Genomic DNA, 17,478 nt, shown 5'->3' with positions numbered 1-17,478 from the left:
AGTAATGGGAAATGGCTGCGGTTTTAAAACTATTATTTATTTTTTTATTTTTTTGGATGAAATACACGTTTCAAATCTGGAAGCCACAACCTAACCAAAAAGAAGACATCCGCAATCAAAAATAAATGTATCGTCTCAAATGTAATTTACATTACATTTACATTACATTTACATTACATTTACATTACATTTACATTACATTTACATTACATTTACATTACATTTACATTACATTTACATTACATTTACATTACATTTACATTACATTTACATTACATTTACATTACATTTACATTACATTTACATTACATTTACATTACATTTACATTACATTTACATTACATTTACATTACATTTACATTACATTTACATTACATTTACATTACATTTACATTACATTTACATTACATTTACATTACATTTACATTACATTTACATTACATTTACATTACATTTACATTACATTTACATTACATTTACATTACATTTACATTACATTTACATTACATTTACATTACATTTACATTACATTTACATTACATTTACATTACATTTACATTACATTTACATTACATTTACATTACATTTACATTACATTTACATTACATTTACATTACATTTACATTACATTTACATTACATTTACATTACATTTACATTACATTTACATTACATTTACATTACATTTACATTACATTTACATTACATTTACATTACATTTACATTACATTTACATTACATTTACATTACATTTACATTACATTTACATTACATTTACATTACATTTACATTACATTTACATTACATTTACATTACATTTACATTACATTTACATTACATTTACATTACATTTACATTACATTTACATTACATTTACATTACATTTACATTACATTTACATTACATTTACATTACATTTACATTACATTTACATTACATTTACATTACATTTACATTACATTTACATTACATTTACATTACATTTACATTACATTTACATTACATTTACATTACATTTACATTACATTTACATTACATTCACATTACATTTACATTACATTTACATTACATTTACATTACATTTACATTACATTTACATTACATTTACATTACTTATTTCTTTTTTTTATTTAGGCCGTTGCAAATATTTTTTGAAGTTTATGTCCCTCGACTCTGACCAAAGTCGAGGGAGGGGGACAAAAAAATATAAAAATTGAAATTACAAGCCTAGGTTTCAACATTTGGATGAAAAAAGTGTTTTAAAATGCATTTTACAGGCGTACAGTTGCTTTCCAATCATTAGTTTTGAAAATATCAAGGTATTGACGGATTTTTTTTTTCGCAAAAAAAAAACACTTTGCGTGGGACAGTACAAAATTTAAAATGTTTTCAAAAGAGTTCAAACATGCTGAATATGATTATACCTAAATGCGGGAAAATGCATTTTAACTGGTTTTCAGTTGATTAAACTTTAGTTTTCATTAAAATTTTGAATTTTTTCGAAAAAATATTTTTTTGTCCCCTGATTATTCAGGCCAATTTTGAAGGGGGGGCGACATAAACTTTGAAAAATATTTGCAACGGCCTCATTGAAAACTGGAAATGAAGATAAAATTCGATCGAAACAAAAAAACCTAAATAAAAATCGAGCAAATTTTTAAAATTGTTCTTATGCCAAAAAACGGTTACCCTAGTCAACTCAGAACAGCGTTACGCCGCCTGGCCTTCCGACTTCGTCACCTTTTACGGATAGACCCTTTGCTTTTCAGTAGCACCGATAACAAAAACATAAACAAAACGGCGTGCGTTCGAATCAGCACTCCAATCCCCATAGGTTCAGCAAAAAATCCCCCCTCCAAAACTTCGTGTGCAATGAGTGATTCAGTGACCTACTCGGTATCGTACACGGATACGCACGCCGTGCTCCTGGTGACCACCCCGGACCTGGACCTGGAACACGCTGACACCGCGCTGGCCCTCGAAGTGCACGACCGGGAGCTCGTGTTCACCGCACCGCCGTACCATGTGAGGTGAGGTTTCGATCGTCTTTGTAGAGATTTTGCGGGACTTATTACTCTTCTTGGTGTTACTTAGAATTCATGTGGATCGTGATCTGCGGCGGCAGGATGAGGGTTTTCCCGAGCGGATTGATTACGAGAAGGGGGTTATCTGTTACCACATCCCGTTGGTGACGAGGGAACTGGTTGAGTCAAGTTCTGAAACGTTGTTTGCGTATGGCTTCAACAATTGGTACAGTGGACCGCTGAATATTGTAAGTCTTTGAGATTCTGAGTAGAACCAGAACATTAATGAGCGATCATTTCCAGATCAACAACCAAGATTTCAAATCCCTATCGAATCCGGAACGATTCTCCAACGAGGAACGTCACCAGAAGCGATTGTCAGACGAAAAGACTGACTTCAGTTCGGAACACTTTGGAATGGATCACGTTCAGTGCATGATCGACTGCTTTGGGCTGGACTCCGCGGTGATACCGCTGGAAGCGGAGCTCACCGAAGATCAAAACTACCGTATCAAAGTGATTCTCAGCGACAAGAAGGACAACCTCGATCAGTATCGAACGTTAGCGGATGACAGTTCGATTCTACTAAATCTACTCGACGTTTTGCTGGCCGTGCTGTACGACAAGCTGCTGCAAAGCAACGAACTGAACGAAGCCATTTCGCACGTCAACATCCACCGGATATCGGCCACGCTGTCGTACTTTGAGCAGTTCAACTCCGTGGATGCTGTGCTGACTGCGATCTATCGACGATCCTGCGTCTACCCGCTGTTTCGAAGCAAAGAACTGGCTCAAATCTGCGCGCAGCGCTTGGTAGATGCGTCCAAGAAGGAAGCCTTCAACGATTGGATCCTCGAGAAGTTGATGTACTGTTACGAGTCTTTCATGCAAAATGATTGCTCTGTGCTGAACCACTACTACGTCAAAGACTACATCCGGTTTGTGCGGCTTTGCGCGCCCGTTGAAGGTTTTCGCAAAGTTGTGGAAGATGTTGCGGCCCTTCTGCCGCAGGTACACGAGCAATCTCTGGGATTTGGAGAAGAGGCTGTTGTGTATAAGTTTGTCCGGGATATTATTGGCCGGTTGGATGATAGCTCAACCGACTCGGATGACGATTCGTCGAGTGAGGGCGAGACGGAGACCGAGAGTAGTGACGAGGAGGTGATTTCACAACCGGAAGAAAGCGTGTTGGACAAATTGATGAACTTGAAAATACAACCCTGAGTACAAATTTGGCTTTATTTAGTTTGTTTTCTTTGAACTATGCGTCTTTTTGGATTTCTTCTTCCCGCAAATGAGTCTTCCCAGCAGGTACAAGATCAACATTGGAACTCCCAGAAGCATAGCCAACACGTCCAGATTGTGGTACTGCACAAATCCGAGATCCATCGACGCGGTCCGGATGTGGGGAGCTCCCTTGTGTCGGATGACGTACTCTACCCAGAATACGGCCAGTTCCAGCGGGGTTTGCGGCTGATCCCTGTACCGCTGAGAGATTGCTTTCGCACTTTCACTGTACTTGGGATCCTTCAGGATGCTTTGGATGGCGTTCGTCAACCGTTCATAGGTAATGTCCTGGTAAGCAACAGCCAGTCCATAGCCGCCACGTTCCGCCTTGGCCATGTTCAGATGCTGATCGCCAAACACCGGAATACCAATAATTGGCACCCCATGATACAGAGATTCCGTCGAACTCAACAACCCCCCATGGGTAATGAACAACCGCACATTGGGATGCGCCAGAACGTCATCCTGCGGCCACCAGTTCTGAATTACAACATTGTCCGGCTTATTCGGTAGATTCTCGTCTTCCCACTTCCACAGCACCGTCTGCTTCAACTCCGAAAACACCTTCAAAAACGCATCCCGCTTCGCCGGAGGCATATCCTTGCCCTGAATGTTCGACCCCATCGAAAAGTAAATAACCCCCTCCGTTGCGTTGTCCATAATCGCCTGAATCTTCTCCGGAAGCGAGTTCGCCACCCGATTGATGTGCATTCCCCCAACCTCGACCATGTTCGTCGCGTAAGGCCTCGGATAGCCGATCGAAAAGTGCGTATTCAGCAGTACCAACGAAACGGCGCGCTTCTTCAGTTCGTACAGGTCCGGCTTCGGATCCGGGAACGCACTGCCGTACATCTCCAGCTGGGCCGGTCGGTCCAAGATGTTCTCCACGAGGATTTCCACCGCGCTCATGACGGTGTTTAGGGCGCGCTCCTTGAAGGTCATGTGGTCGGTGAAGCTCAGGAACGGATTGGGCACGTAGGAGGGAGGTGAGGGGGTGCCGACCAGGTCGGTGGTCCACTTGCTGGCGCCGAAGGTGGACATGGCCACGCACGGGGCGTTGAAGTGGTGGACGAAGCCTGGGGACGAAATTTAAAAAAAAATAAGTTTTTGGTTTATTGTAATTAGAGGGTGACGAGCGGGAATTCTCGGGAAATTGATTTTTTTTGGACCTCTCGATTTCCGGGAAATTACAAACTTATGAATTTCGAAGCAAAATTAAATAAACTAATCAGAAAAACATTTGAAAAATTTGAAATTGTTTTTGTCATTGGATGTTCAATATTCGATGCTCAAGTTTGAATACACCAATGCCTCTCTAATCTTCTTATTCAGAAAGTGTAACTTAAGTATACTTAGTAGTTATTGTTTCTTTTTATTATTTTTTAGAAAGAGCCTTCAAAGAAAAAAAATCATGGTAATATTACATCTGGAAAGGGGTACATCTTCAATGTCAGAAAAAAATGTGGAATTTTACCTCTGAAAATATGTAATTTTACCTCTTTTCTGTTGTAATGTCGCTTTTTCAGTCTAAATTGAAGTAAAATTACATCATAAAAGAGATAATATTCAACCATCCAAAATTACACCTTCCAAATTTACACAATTTTTTACTGTGTTTTCAAGATAAGTATAATTTACATATCCTCTCTCGAGCATAACAATCCCCTTAATCTAGTTTTTTTTTTGCAATGCTATGTAAGTTAATTTCTCTGTTTCAAGGTAATTTTTTTTTCGATATCAATAAGTCATTGTGTGTTTCGTATCAACCTCATCTTTAAATAAAAAAAATCTGGCAATCTTTGTAAAGTCAAGGTCCGCCACATATGAACATTTGGATTTTTCTGATAACTATTTTTTCAATGAATATTAACAGTTGACCTTAAAAAGGAAAAAAACACATTTTAAATTGTTGTATTGAATCGTTATTTATCATATTGCAAAAATCCCGATACTGAGAAATTATATATTAGCTATTTTTTTGCATCACAAAAATCAATTAACAAGTTTGTGCATTTTTTTTAAAATGACTCAGTACGAATTAAGATTCGTAAACACTTTATACTACAATTATGAGTCCCAAAAAGCTCAAGAAAAAGCTCACATGTTTTTTTTTTCAGGCAAGTCTCCATACAAATTAAGTAAAAATATATTATGCTGTATCTTGAGATAGGATTTGTTGATCCTTTTGGTCTCCTCGACAAAGTTGTTATTAACAAGAACAACTTAAACTTAAAGGTACACCGAGAAATAAAATTATCGTTTTTTGAATTATCTTTTTTTTCACAAAATCATAAATTTCCATATTCTGGATTTTGTAGAAATTTTATATATTTTTTAAAATTGTATTTAGGGCGCAAAATGGCTTAGCTTTACAGAAATACGTGCAAAAGCGTAAGGACAAGCTTTGACTAAAAAAAATATTGTTTTTGTAAAGCTCTTGTTTTACTATAAAAAATATCAAACGTTGTATCGAATTTGCCATCGTGAAAAGATTTGATTTTTTTTCTAAATTCGCCTAACAATCATCATTCAATGGCACAATTCCCAAATTTGAAAGTATTCAATCATAAAAAAAATCGACTTTTGGTCGAATTTTGTGTTTTTATGACAATTTTCAATTCTGAGAGCAGATTCAGCGGGCAAAACTACATGAAAAAACATATAGTTGAACATTTTGTTTGAATTTTGTTAGGGTGGTCCCATACACTTTTCCCTTGAACATTTTCAAATGAAGATATCTCGAGTTTATAGAAAAATGCCCCTCGGATTTTTTCAGCGTTTATAGTGCTAGATCTCCTCTTTCGAATTCAACCTGGCGCTTAAAATTTGGCCTGCGTCCTTTCGAGATATTTGAGTTGCATCTCTTTTACCTTCATGCAAATCCAAATTGATTTGTCAAAAAATAAAAATGTTCGATTTCTAGAGCGTTAAAAGTGCCCCGAACATCACTTTACTCTCAAACTTAACCCTGAATTGCTATGCTCAAAAAACTGATTTTTTAAGGTTTGCTCAGATGCTTTCTCTAAATATGGTCATAGAAGGCGTAGATTGCGAGATATAATGTGGTTTCTTCAACAAAGTTGCTTGGATTGGCGAGCTCAACAAGTTTCAAGAAAACAAAAAAAAAATCCCAAAACTATTCCTGAAAAGTTAGATTTCTAAAATCACCTTAATCGTGAACCACCCTAATTTTGAACCAAACCAAAAGTTGCCCTTTTCCATTTGCAACAACTCTTCTGAAGGCACCAAAGCTCCAAAACTTCACCATTTTTAGGAAAACCAATTTTACACTTATTTTTGCGATCTAGCGAAATTATCGTAGCCATTCTATTGATAAAGAACATTCTATTGCAGCATCCCATCTTGTCGACAAGTTTACCCAACTATGTCAACAATAAGACCCTCCCAACCCAACGGAACTGAACTGCCATCTTCTCACCGCACACTTCCACTTACCGAGCATTGCGTCATTCATGAAGATCTCCAGCACGATCAGGTCAAACTTTTCGTTAGAATTGATCAGCTTCGTCACGGCGGGATCGGTCAACGTTTCATTCGTAACCGTTTGCCCAAAAGCGTACGTCTTCTTAATGCTTTCCAGGGCTCCCATCTGCGCAAAGTTCAGCATGTTTGAAGTCAGCGCTGGAATTACAGAACAGAACGGGCGATGATTTAGCAGCTTTTTTGAGGTGTTTTTCGTTTGTCTTCTTCATTCATTTGCGCACACTTATCTACGACGCTAGGTTCATTTATCACTTGACTTACGCTTGACCGCCTCCCAAATTTTGGTTGTGGTGACATCGCGAAAATTTTCAATCGGTTTCTTTTGTGGAAACGGACTGATAACGGTCACCTGTTGAAAATGGGGTGATTTGTTTAGTGCAATTGCTATTTTATTGCATCTACAGACGAAATTTGAAACAAACTAACCTCATGACCTTTCTTGGCAAGTGCCTTCATCAACGACGAAGCCACAATGTAATGGGATCGGGCTGTGGTGGGAAAAACTCCCAAAATTTTGGCAGATTCCGTTCCGGAAAAGGCCGAAATGGCCAAAAGACCGCCGACAACCAGCAGCCACGCGCTCTTCATCTTTGTAGGATATATAAAACGCTCTTCACGGTTTCACCACGCGACTGACCATCGCCAGAGTAAATTTGACTCTGACCGGCTGATGACCGAAAACCAGTTGCCGCTGTTGGATATCTGAGGTTTTTTGCGTGTGTACGACGAATCTAGCTAATTCCAGGCTGGAATGATGATTGGTGTTGGTAAAATATTTGAAGAATAAAGGTAGACGGATCATTTCTTGGAGCTATGCTCATTTTGAAAGGTACCGGTATTTTCGGTCTGCTTTGAATGCTTTATTTTCATTATTAGAAAAGTTAAATTCCAAAGACATGTACGTTTACCCTATAAATACCACTATGAATAAGGATTAAGAGTATTTCACTGTGAACGTTTCTAGCTGCGTAAGATTTTAAATGATAAGATACTATCATGAATGTAGTTCACTAATGATACCCAATATAAAATTGTGACTCTTCACATTTTTTGTCTGGAACAGCTGCGTTGGGCGCAACCAAAAATGACAATGCATTTTCTACGATTTTAGTATTCAGTATTTCGATGCCTCTGTGCTCTCTTGTTCCTAGCTTGCTGGTTTTTCTATCTAGTTAGCATAAGAGAGCACAGAGGCATCGATTTTGTGAATCTGGACTATAGCAATGCAGCAAATACAAATGAGCCAAAACCGGAAATAAATTTTATTTGTATTTTTTTATCTGGATCAAATTTTTTTGGGGACCTTCCCTATGACCAAAGAAGCTATTTTGTGTCATTGGTTAACCCATACAAGTCTCCATACAATTTCGGCAGCTGTCCATACAAAAATGGTATGTAAATATTCGAAAATCTGTAACCTTTGGAAGGAATTTTCTGATCAAAGCAAAGTTGTAATTACTGATGAGGATGGTTCAGAAAAAATAGATACACGGAAAAAATCTTGCCAATTTTTTTATTAGCTATTTTTTCACAAAAAGTAAGTTTCCCAAAATCGTCATTTTTTTTTATTTTCAAGATTTTTTTATATGTTTCATGGGACCAAAACCCGCAACTTTTGAGCCACCAAAAAATAAATTTTTGAAACAATTTTGTATTTTTTGTAGTTTAGAAATTTTAATAATCTTTGTCATTTTTGTATTGCGAATTCATTTAACAGCGTTTAGTTTTGCATTTGAATGCTTTTTGCAAATGTGATTTTTGAGACCACAAAAACGGATAAAGACGTGCAACTTTAGAAAGATAAGTAACATGAATTAATTTGAATTTTCGCAGATTTTTGGTAGAAGCATAACTGTCACAAAAATGGCACAACTTTCAGCAAGAATCATGCACAATTTATATTTTTTGAGATTTCTTTTGGTTTGTTTTAAATAATAATCGATAATTATAATAAAAGTTTAAGTAATTTTAAATTCATTAAATTTGTGGGAAATTTTTAAATTAATGTAATGTGCATAAATTTAACATTTCTGGGTAATTCTCTACCAACTCACACGAAATCGGGAAAAAATGCCCCGACCCCTCTTCGATTTGCGTGAAACTTTGTCCTAAGGAGTAACTTTTGTCCCTGATCACGAATCCGAGGTCCGTTTTTTAATATCTCGTGACGGAGGGGCGGTACGACCCCTTCCATTTTTGAACATGCGAAAAAAGAGGTGTTTTTCAATAATTTGCAGCCTGAAACGGTGATGAGATAGAAATTTGGTGTCAAAGGGACTTTTATGTAAAATTAGACGCCCGATTTGATGGCGTACTCAGAATTCCGAAAAAACGTATTTTTCATCGAAAAAAACATTTAAAAAGTTTTAAAAATTCTCCCATTTTCCGTTACTCGACTGTAAAATTTTTTGGAACATGTCATTTTATGGGAAATTTAATGTAAATTTCAAATCTACATTGACCCAGAAGGGTCATTTTTTCATTTAGAACAAAATTTTTCATTTTAAAATTTCGTGTTTTTTCTAACTTTGCAGGGTTATTTTTTAGAGTGTAATAATGTTCTATGAAATTGTAGAGCAAACAATTACAAAATTTTTGATATATAGACATAAGGGGTTTGCTTATAAACATCACGAGTTATCGCGATTTTACGAAAAAAAGTTTTGAAAAAGTTACTTTTTGCGTTTCTCTTTGTTTCGTCGTCCGTGTCTGTCGCGGGTGACCATGAACGGCCATGATCGACGACGACCAACTTTTTCAAAACTTTTTTTCGTAAAATCGCAATAACTCGTGATGTTTATAAGCAAACTCCTTATGTCTATATATCAAAATGTTTGTAATTGTCTGCTCTACAACTTTGTAGAACATTGTTACACTCTAAAAAACACGAAATTTTAAAATGAAAAATTTTGTTCTAAATGAAAAAATGACCCTTCTGGGTCAATGTAGATTCAAAAAGTACATTAAATTTCCCATAAAATGACATGTTCCAAAAAAATTTACAGTCGAGTAACGGAAAATGGGAGAATTTTTAAAACTTTTTCAGTGTTTTTTTGATGAAAAATACGTTTTTTCGGAATTCTGAGTACGCCATCAAATCGGGCGTCTAATTTTACATAAAAGTCCCTTTGACACCAAATTTCTATCTCATCACCGTTTCAGGCTGCAAATGATTGAAAAACACCTCTTTTTTCGCATGTTCAAAAATGGAAGGGGTCGTACCGCCCCTCCGTCACGAGATGTCAAAAAACGGACCTCGGATTCGTGATCAGGGACAAAAGTTACCCCTTAGGACAAAGTTTCACGCAAATCGAAGAGGGGTCGGGGCAACTGCTGTGTGAGTTGGTAGAGAATTACCCTTCTTTAAAATCAGCTTATCGTAGGGGAGAATGGTTACGAAATCAAATAAATTTTCAACATATTCACAAACTTTGCAGAAATTACAGAAATTATTAAATTCTCAAACTTGCAGAAATTATTTAATTTTTTTTTCTTTGCTTAGTTTAAATATTTTTGAAGAACTTTTCACGTTAGAAAAAAATGCAGTAACAGGTATAAATGATTGAACATTCCTTCACCTTTAGTTTTTTTTATTTGAAATACATAAAAACTTATTTAAAAAAAAACCAAAACCACAAAAGAACCTCGTATTATTTAAAAATAATGCAAAATTCAACAAAGTTGTATTTATCGAAATATCCTGCTTATCACAGTTATCATGGATAACCGAATATACGATATTGATCTTTCTTTAAAAAATTCTACTAAAATTAAAATAAATGAATTGCTCAAAAATCCTATTAAAAGTAATTCAAATATAATAATGAAAATTTATTTGTTTTTCATTTTTGCTTCCTTCATATCAGTTTGGTGATATTAGTCCGTTTAGCAAAATGTTCTGTTTCGCACCTATATTTACAGATACAGAAATAATTACATCGGGCATCTAATTTTAGATTAGGCTGGTACAAATATTTTTAAAAGTTTTTGTCACCACCCCCTTCAAAATTGGCCCGAAAAATCAGGGGGCAAAAAAAAAATTTTTACAATAAACTTCAAAATTTCAATGAAAATTCAAGTGCAACCAGCTGAAATCAAATTAAAATACATTCTTCTGCGTTTAAAATCATTTTTAGCATGTTTGGGTTTATTAAAAAATCTTATGATTTTGTGAAAATTTTCGATGCAAAATCTTTTTTTTCGATACAATTTTTGTTTTTGTCAGATCTTAGATTTTTTGAAAACTAATGATTGCAAAACAACTGAAGTAGTGTAAAATGCATTTTAAAACACTTTTTTCATTTAAATGTGAAACTATGGCTTGTTATTTAAATTTTTATATTTTTTTATTTTTTGCCCCCCCCCCCCTTGACCTCGGCCAGGGCCGAGGGACAAAAACTTTTTTAAATATTTGCATCGGCCTAACAGTTTAAAAAAAAAACATTTCCAACGAATATCAAGTAATAATTAGCTTATTGAGAAGTGACCAAGCACGTTTTTATCAATACTTTTACAAAACAATTTGTTAGAAGAGTGAGAATATTGAAAGAATGTTTCCAATCAACATACTTTATTTATATTGTTTTTGTTTTTTTTTTGCATAAACGTACAAATTAGAAAAAAAACGAAGAACTTTATCATTAAAGCTCCACCCCTACCTGGCAATTCCGGGAATCAATAGTGCCCCCCAACATTTTGGACTAGCCGGCGGCAATGCCGCCAAGGAATCTTAAAGTAACTTTTTCAATTTATTATCTAAGAATCTCGATAATAAAACTTCATTCTTTATGAAAAGGTATGTTTTTATGAAAAGTCTTGCTGATATTTAAATAGTAGTTTATGCAACAAGTTGCAAAAAGAGGATTTTTTCAGCACGAGTCGTACATTTATCCAACGAGGTTCACCGAGTTGGATAAATACGACGAGTGCTGAAAAAATCATGTTTTGCAACGAGTTCCATACAACATTTTTTGCAATTTCGAAAAACACCCATTGAGTGAAATTTTAAGTCGAATTTTCATGTATTTTGTCAATAAATCGTTTAAATCAAAAAAAAAATTGAAAAGTGTTACTTTTCGAAACAAGTGCTGAAAAGTTCAACTTTTCAGCACCCATTTCAGTGCTGAAAAGTAGATCTTTTCAGCATTTATTTTGAAAAGTGTTGCTATTCGATTCTGTTATTTTTGGTACAGAAAAGTAGGCTATTTCGTCGTTCAAGAATGACAGGAAAAGTAAGTAGTTTCACGACGGAATTGCAAAAAGTACATTTAAATGGCGTTCAATTGCATTTATTTCGATTTTTCGGAACTTTTTGCTGTTTGAAAAGTGCACCCAATTGCAACAATGCCGATGCCCTTACATCCATTCCACATGTTCATTAGTAAACCCATTCAAACACTTTCGTCCAGATGCGCTACACGTGATCCGAAACACCTCGCTGAAGGTGATAGACACGGCCGGTCAATATTGGCGCGCGCGCTCTCGTCTGGCGGAATCCTTCAGCACCTTCTCTTATCAGCAATTGCAATTCATTCGTCAACGATTGTGTGACGTTGCGTTGCAAACCCACACCAGCGTTCAGTTAGAAAGCATTCTAATCTGCGCAAACAAAACGTGAGAATTAGTCGCTTCTTTGGTGATGTCGAGCTCCTCGTGGTTTATGTGGCGGCCGGGCGTTGATTGTTAGTATATACGTCGATTATATTTAGTATACTTCTTGACCGTGGCAGTGATTTGTCTCGCGTCTTGGATGCAGTTCCTACTTGGCTGTGATAATGAACGGACGGCGGTTAGGAGTGATAGCTGTGGTGCTGTTGGCGGGGTTGGTCGTCCCGTTGGAAGGTGCGAGGATCTTGGGAGTTTTACCTTCGGCAGGATGGTCCCACTACGCGATCGGAGAAGGTATCATGAAGGCTCTGGCCCAGGCTGGACACGACGTAACCGTAATCGGTGCACACCGTTGGAAGGATGCGCCCAGCAACTATCGCGCCATCGAGTTGAAAGAGTTAGTGTTCGATAAAGGAGGTAAGATTGAGGTGTGAAATTGACCTTGGGCACTAGCTAATTGATGATTTGTGCGCCGTTTAGGATCTGCGCCGAATCTGTTCCAGTACCGCAACGCTCCGTACTTGAACGTGCTTTATCAGCTGTACACCGAGATTGGGCCGGCCTTATCGGAAATGATTCTGACACACGAAAACGTGAAAGAATTTCTGGCTTCTAATCAGTCATTTGACGCCGTAATTGTGGAATGCTTCGTGAGCGACGTGCTGTACGGATTCGCACAGCATTTTAAGGCTCCGTTGATTGTGTTTTCTCCTTTTGGGGCGTCTTTGTGGGCCAACGAGCTTGTCGGAACGCCGTATCCGTACTCCCAGATTCCACACACCTTCCTAAGCTATACCGATCGGATGAGCTTCTGGGAGCGTGTCACCAACACGCTGCTCTGGAACGTAGATCACTTCTATTACAAGAATGTTTTCCTGCCTCGCCAAGAAGCGATGTACGACAAGTACTTCCCCAATGCAACTGTTTCGTTGGAACAGCAGAGAAAAAATACAAGCTTAGTGCTGTTGAATCAGCACTTCAGTTTGAGCTTCCCACATCCGTATGCCCCGAACATGATTGAAATCGGCGGCATTCAGATGGACGAACCAAAGCAGCTGTCCAAAGACCTGCAAGACTACCTGGACAACTCCAAACACGGCGTCATCTACTTCAGCATGGGCTCCATGCTCAAAGGATGCAACTTCCCCGAAGAGAAACGCAACGCCTTCATCAGCGCCTTCGCCCAACTAAAAGAAAACGTTCTCTGGAAGTACGAAAACACAAGCCTCCCCAACAAACCAAAGAACGTCCTCATCAAGCAGTGGATGCCCCAGAACGACATCCTCGCCCATCCAAACGTCAAACTCTTCATCACCCACGGTGGCCTCCTCGGTTCAACGGAATCTCTGTACCACGGCAAACCCATGGTGGGCGTCCCCATCTACGGTGACCAACGGCTCAACATGGCACGTGCCCAGAACGCCGGCTACGGAACCAGCGTAGAGTACGAACACCTGTCCCAACAGTCAATCTCCGAAGCCATCCGAACCGTCCTCGCCAACCCCTCCTTCACAACCAACGCTAGACTTATCTCCGACCGATATCGGGACAAAATGGCCACCCCGGCGGAAACGACCGTATTCTGGGTCGAGTACGTGATCAGACATCGAGGCGCCCCCCAGCTGCACTCGGCCGCAACCGAGCTGTCCTACGCCGAGCGGAACCTGTTGGACGTGTACGGATTGATGTTATTATTAGCGGGGTTGATGCTGGCTGCTGTAATTCGGGTGGTGAGATCCGTGTTAGGATTATTTGGTTCGACGTCAAAGGGGAAAAGTGGTGCCAAAAATAAACGCGAGTGAGGCTAATTTTAAGAGGGGATGATGATCGAAGTTTATTGCGGGTTGATGAGCGCAAACAATTATCTGGTCAATTGAAAGCGCACACGAAATAGACTGTGGGATTAATTTAATTCTGTAAAATTTACATGAATCTATGTCCTCCGTTTTATCTTGCCATGAAATCTAAAAATATGTTAAAATAGTAAGTACAAATAAGTAATAAAAATATGTAATGAAACTGAAAACCAAAACATAGTAAGAAAAAGAAAGAATTAAAAGAATAGAAATACTAAAAATAAATAAATATATTTTTTTTAGTTAAAAAAACACAATTAATGATATGGATTGACAGACAAAAACAACGATGTTTGTTTCAGATTAGTGAACACAGATTTTGCCTTCCTCACATTACTGAGGTAATGCTATTAAATCACTCGAAAAATGAACTTCTTAATTTGACCTCCTAGACCCACCTTCACTTATGTATATCGACTCAGAATCAAGTGCTGAGCAGAAGTGTGTGTTATAGGGATGTGAACAAAAAATATCAATCAATTATCTCCGGATTTGCTGAACACATTTTGACCAAGCGATCCGTCTTGGGTTCCCATAAGTCTCTTTTCAAAATCAGCAAGTTTAGTTAAATACTTTGAAAGTTATGCCAAAACATACGATTTTGGCTTCAAAAGATTGTAAAAAGGTTGGTTTTTGTAAGAAAACCCGTCTTGTTATAATTTTTTTTGAAGGGTATTCAAAAACCTTTCCAACCCGTCATAAAGATTGAAGATCTGACAATCCTATCAAATGTAATGGTCACTTTAGTGGTAATTTAATACTGTTTTGAAAAATAATTACTGAAACATCCAGTTTTTATAAAAATATAATGTTATCGGCCGATTTCATGACATTTCATTTTTTGAATTCTGGGGCTTCGCCTTACATTTTTGGCAGCTATCCATACAAAAACGGTATGTAAATATTCGAAAATCGATATCTTAGGAATGACATTTTCTGATCATTTTGGTGTCTTCGTCAAAGTTTTTTTTTTTGCTGATTGCTGAAATCACTTTTTGTCACTTTAAATCGATTTCCAAAAAAATACTATTTTTAATTTTTTGATATGTTTTAGCGGATTTAACAAGTCATCTTCTTAGAAAATTTCAGAAATAGCAACAAATCTTTGATCAAGTTATGATTTAAGAAAAAAATGACTTAAAAACATATAATATAAATTTGAAAATGTTGTGAATTTTTTTGCGTTTTTACATAAAATTTATTTCGATTTTTTTTGTAAGGGCTAAAAACACTTATTTTTACATTTTCAAATGTTGGGCTAGATTTTAAAACGTTCAATTAATTTTTATTGAAATAAGCAGAAATTTTCGCATTTTTTTTTTAATTTTTCAAAATTAGTTTCCGAAATATCGGTGATCAAAAATATCAGCAATCAAAGGCGCTGTTTTAAAAAGGCAAAATGAAGGGAATTTGTTAAGCTTTTTGAAAATATTTGTTTAAAAATTGACAAACATGAGCTTTTTTAATTTAAATACTGTGTCTTTTTTAACGTTACCTATAATGGCTTTAACTTGAACGAGGTGCACCTTATCAAAATTTCCCTAAAGTACTTTTTGATTGCACATTTAAAATAAACTTGGTTAAAGATTTTTACCCTGGATGGAATTTCACGTCCCCTAAAACATATGAAAAAAAAAAAAAAAATTCGTATAAATTAATAGTTACACCTTTTTTATAAAAATTGTAACTTTACGGTTAAATTTTTGTCCGTACATCTCTATGACTCAAAATTTGAGGGGTTTTATTATTATTATAGTTTATTATTGACACCATAATTTGGCATGCGTGTCATTTGAGGGGTTTTGTCCCTGAAAGCTTATCAATGAAATTCAAAAATACGGATTTTTGGAATGTTTTTTTCAGAATAGTCCTCGTCAAAACCTACAACTTTGCACAAAACACCAAAGCGATCAGAAAATTCTTCAAATGATACAGATTTTCGAATATTTACGTACCGTAAACCGGGGTGACTTTGATAGGATTTCAGTTTGTTTTCATAATATTTTCCAACAGGTAAGGTTTTTCTCAAGATTATTATTTTTAAAACATGTACTGGGGTAGGCCACACAAAGCCCATGCACTATTTCGAAAAAAAAAAGTTTTTTCAATAGTGTTTAGAAAAATAGTTACGTTAAAAATTCTTAGTTTTAATTCCGGGGTGACTTTGATAGTCATAGTTTTTCTTGTTAAAATCATATTTAAGATGTTCAAACTTTATTTGTACGTTAAATGTACCATCACTAAAGTAGCTGATATAGTTTGTAAGAAAAAAAATCAATGTTTATATTTAGTTAACTAAGTTTATAAGCTTTTTAACAAAATACATATACATTTTAGGTAAAATTGTTAAAAAGTCTGAAATTTGTTAAAAATAGTTTTGTTTATAAAATTATCGATTTATATTGCATTTTATACTGAATTCGAAGACCGAATCACATGTTTTCACATTTTACATGAAATTTGTTTATCTGAAATTGCCTATCAATTTGGAGATTTTTTTTAATTGTGTTTCAAAAACACATATTATTTATTATTTACAAACTTATTTAACCTTCTCCTAGTGGAAAATTGTCCAAAGAATCCGAAAATGCATTCCGTTTTCCGATTAAAAATCATGTTCAGAGAAGTTTAAAATAATGACTTCCATTAACATTTTCTTAACTATAGTTAACTAACTTTATAAACTTTTCAAAAATTCATGAAGAGTTCTCCTTGAGGTACTTTGAACACTTCTCTACCACGGTCAGTATGTTTCTGAACCGTTCCTTACGTATTTTAATTGTGCTCTTCATTTTGCGGAAAAATCGCAAACCTATCAAAGTCACCCCGGCTATCAAAGTCACCCCGTTTTACGGTACCATTCCTGTATGGACAGCGGATGAAGCATTATGGAGACTTGTATGGGTGAACCAATGACACAGAATGGCTTTTTTGGTCATAGGGAAGGCCCCCACAAGGTTTCAGCTAAGTAATAAAAAAAAATACAAATAAAATCCATTTTCGGATTTTGGGGAGAATTGCTCATATTTATTAAGAGGTATCAAAGAAGTAGTTTATGCAACAAGTTGCAAAAAGAAGATTTTTTCAGCACGAGTCGTACATTTCACCGAGGTTCACCGAGTTTGATAAAAACGAGGAGTGCTGAAAAAAATAAGTTTTGTTCCAAAATACTTACATAGTTTTGCGATGACGTTTAATCAA

At 36.3% G+C, this 17,478-nt stretch overlaps 3 protein-coding genes across 3 annotated transcripts; 2 read left to right on the top strand and 1 right to left on the bottom strand.

Annotated features, from left to right (window-relative positions):
• The first annotated feature begins 1,818 nt into the window (after positions 1–1,818).
• LOC120430100 (protein SHQ1 homolog) lies at positions 1,819–3,262 on the top strand. Its single transcript, XM_039595187.2, has 3 exons — positions 1,819–2,029; positions 2,094–2,271; positions 2,327–3,262. The coding sequence occupies exons 1-3, from the start codon at positions 1,872–1,874 to the stop codon at positions 3,245–3,247; spliced, it is 1,257 nt and encodes a 418-aa protein (XP_039451121.1). The 5' UTR covers positions 1,819–1,871; the 3' UTR covers positions 3,248–3,262.
• Positions 3,225–7,453, bottom strand: LOC120430105 (UDP-glycosyltransferase UGT5-like). The gene is made up of 4 exons (XM_039595191.2): positions 7,241–7,453; positions 7,076–7,163; positions 6,767–6,952; positions 3,225–4,386 (listed from the first exon to the last, which is right to left on the bottom strand). The coding sequence occupies exons 1-4, from the start codon at positions 7,400–7,402 to the stop codon at positions 3,266–3,268; spliced, it is 1,557 nt and encodes a 518-aa protein (XP_039451125.1). The 5' UTR covers positions 7,403–7,453; the 3' UTR covers positions 3,225–3,265.
• A 4,951-nt stretch (positions 7,454–12,404) lies between these two features.
• On the top strand, positions 12,405–14,521 carry LOC120430102 (UDP-glycosyltransferase UGT5-like). Its single transcript, XM_052710797.1, has 2 exons — positions 12,405–12,838; positions 12,902–14,521. The coding sequence occupies exons 1-2, from the start codon at positions 12,589–12,591 to the stop codon at positions 14,221–14,223; spliced, it is 1,572 nt and encodes a 523-aa protein (XP_052566757.1). The 5' UTR covers positions 12,405–12,588; the 3' UTR covers positions 14,224–14,521.
• Positions 14,522–17,478: the final 2,957 nt, after the last annotated feature.

The sequence above is a fragment of the Culex pipiens genome, chromosome 1, assembly GCF_016801865.2.
Source record: "Culex pipiens pallens isolate TS chromosome 1, TS_CPP_V2, whole genome shotgun sequence".
Classification (NCBI taxonomy): domain Eukaryota; kingdom Metazoa; phylum Arthropoda; class Insecta; order Diptera; family Culicidae; genus Culex; species Culex pipiens.
Note: the sequence above shows the minus strand (reverse complement) of the source record. Positions and strands in the feature narration are given on the sequence as shown.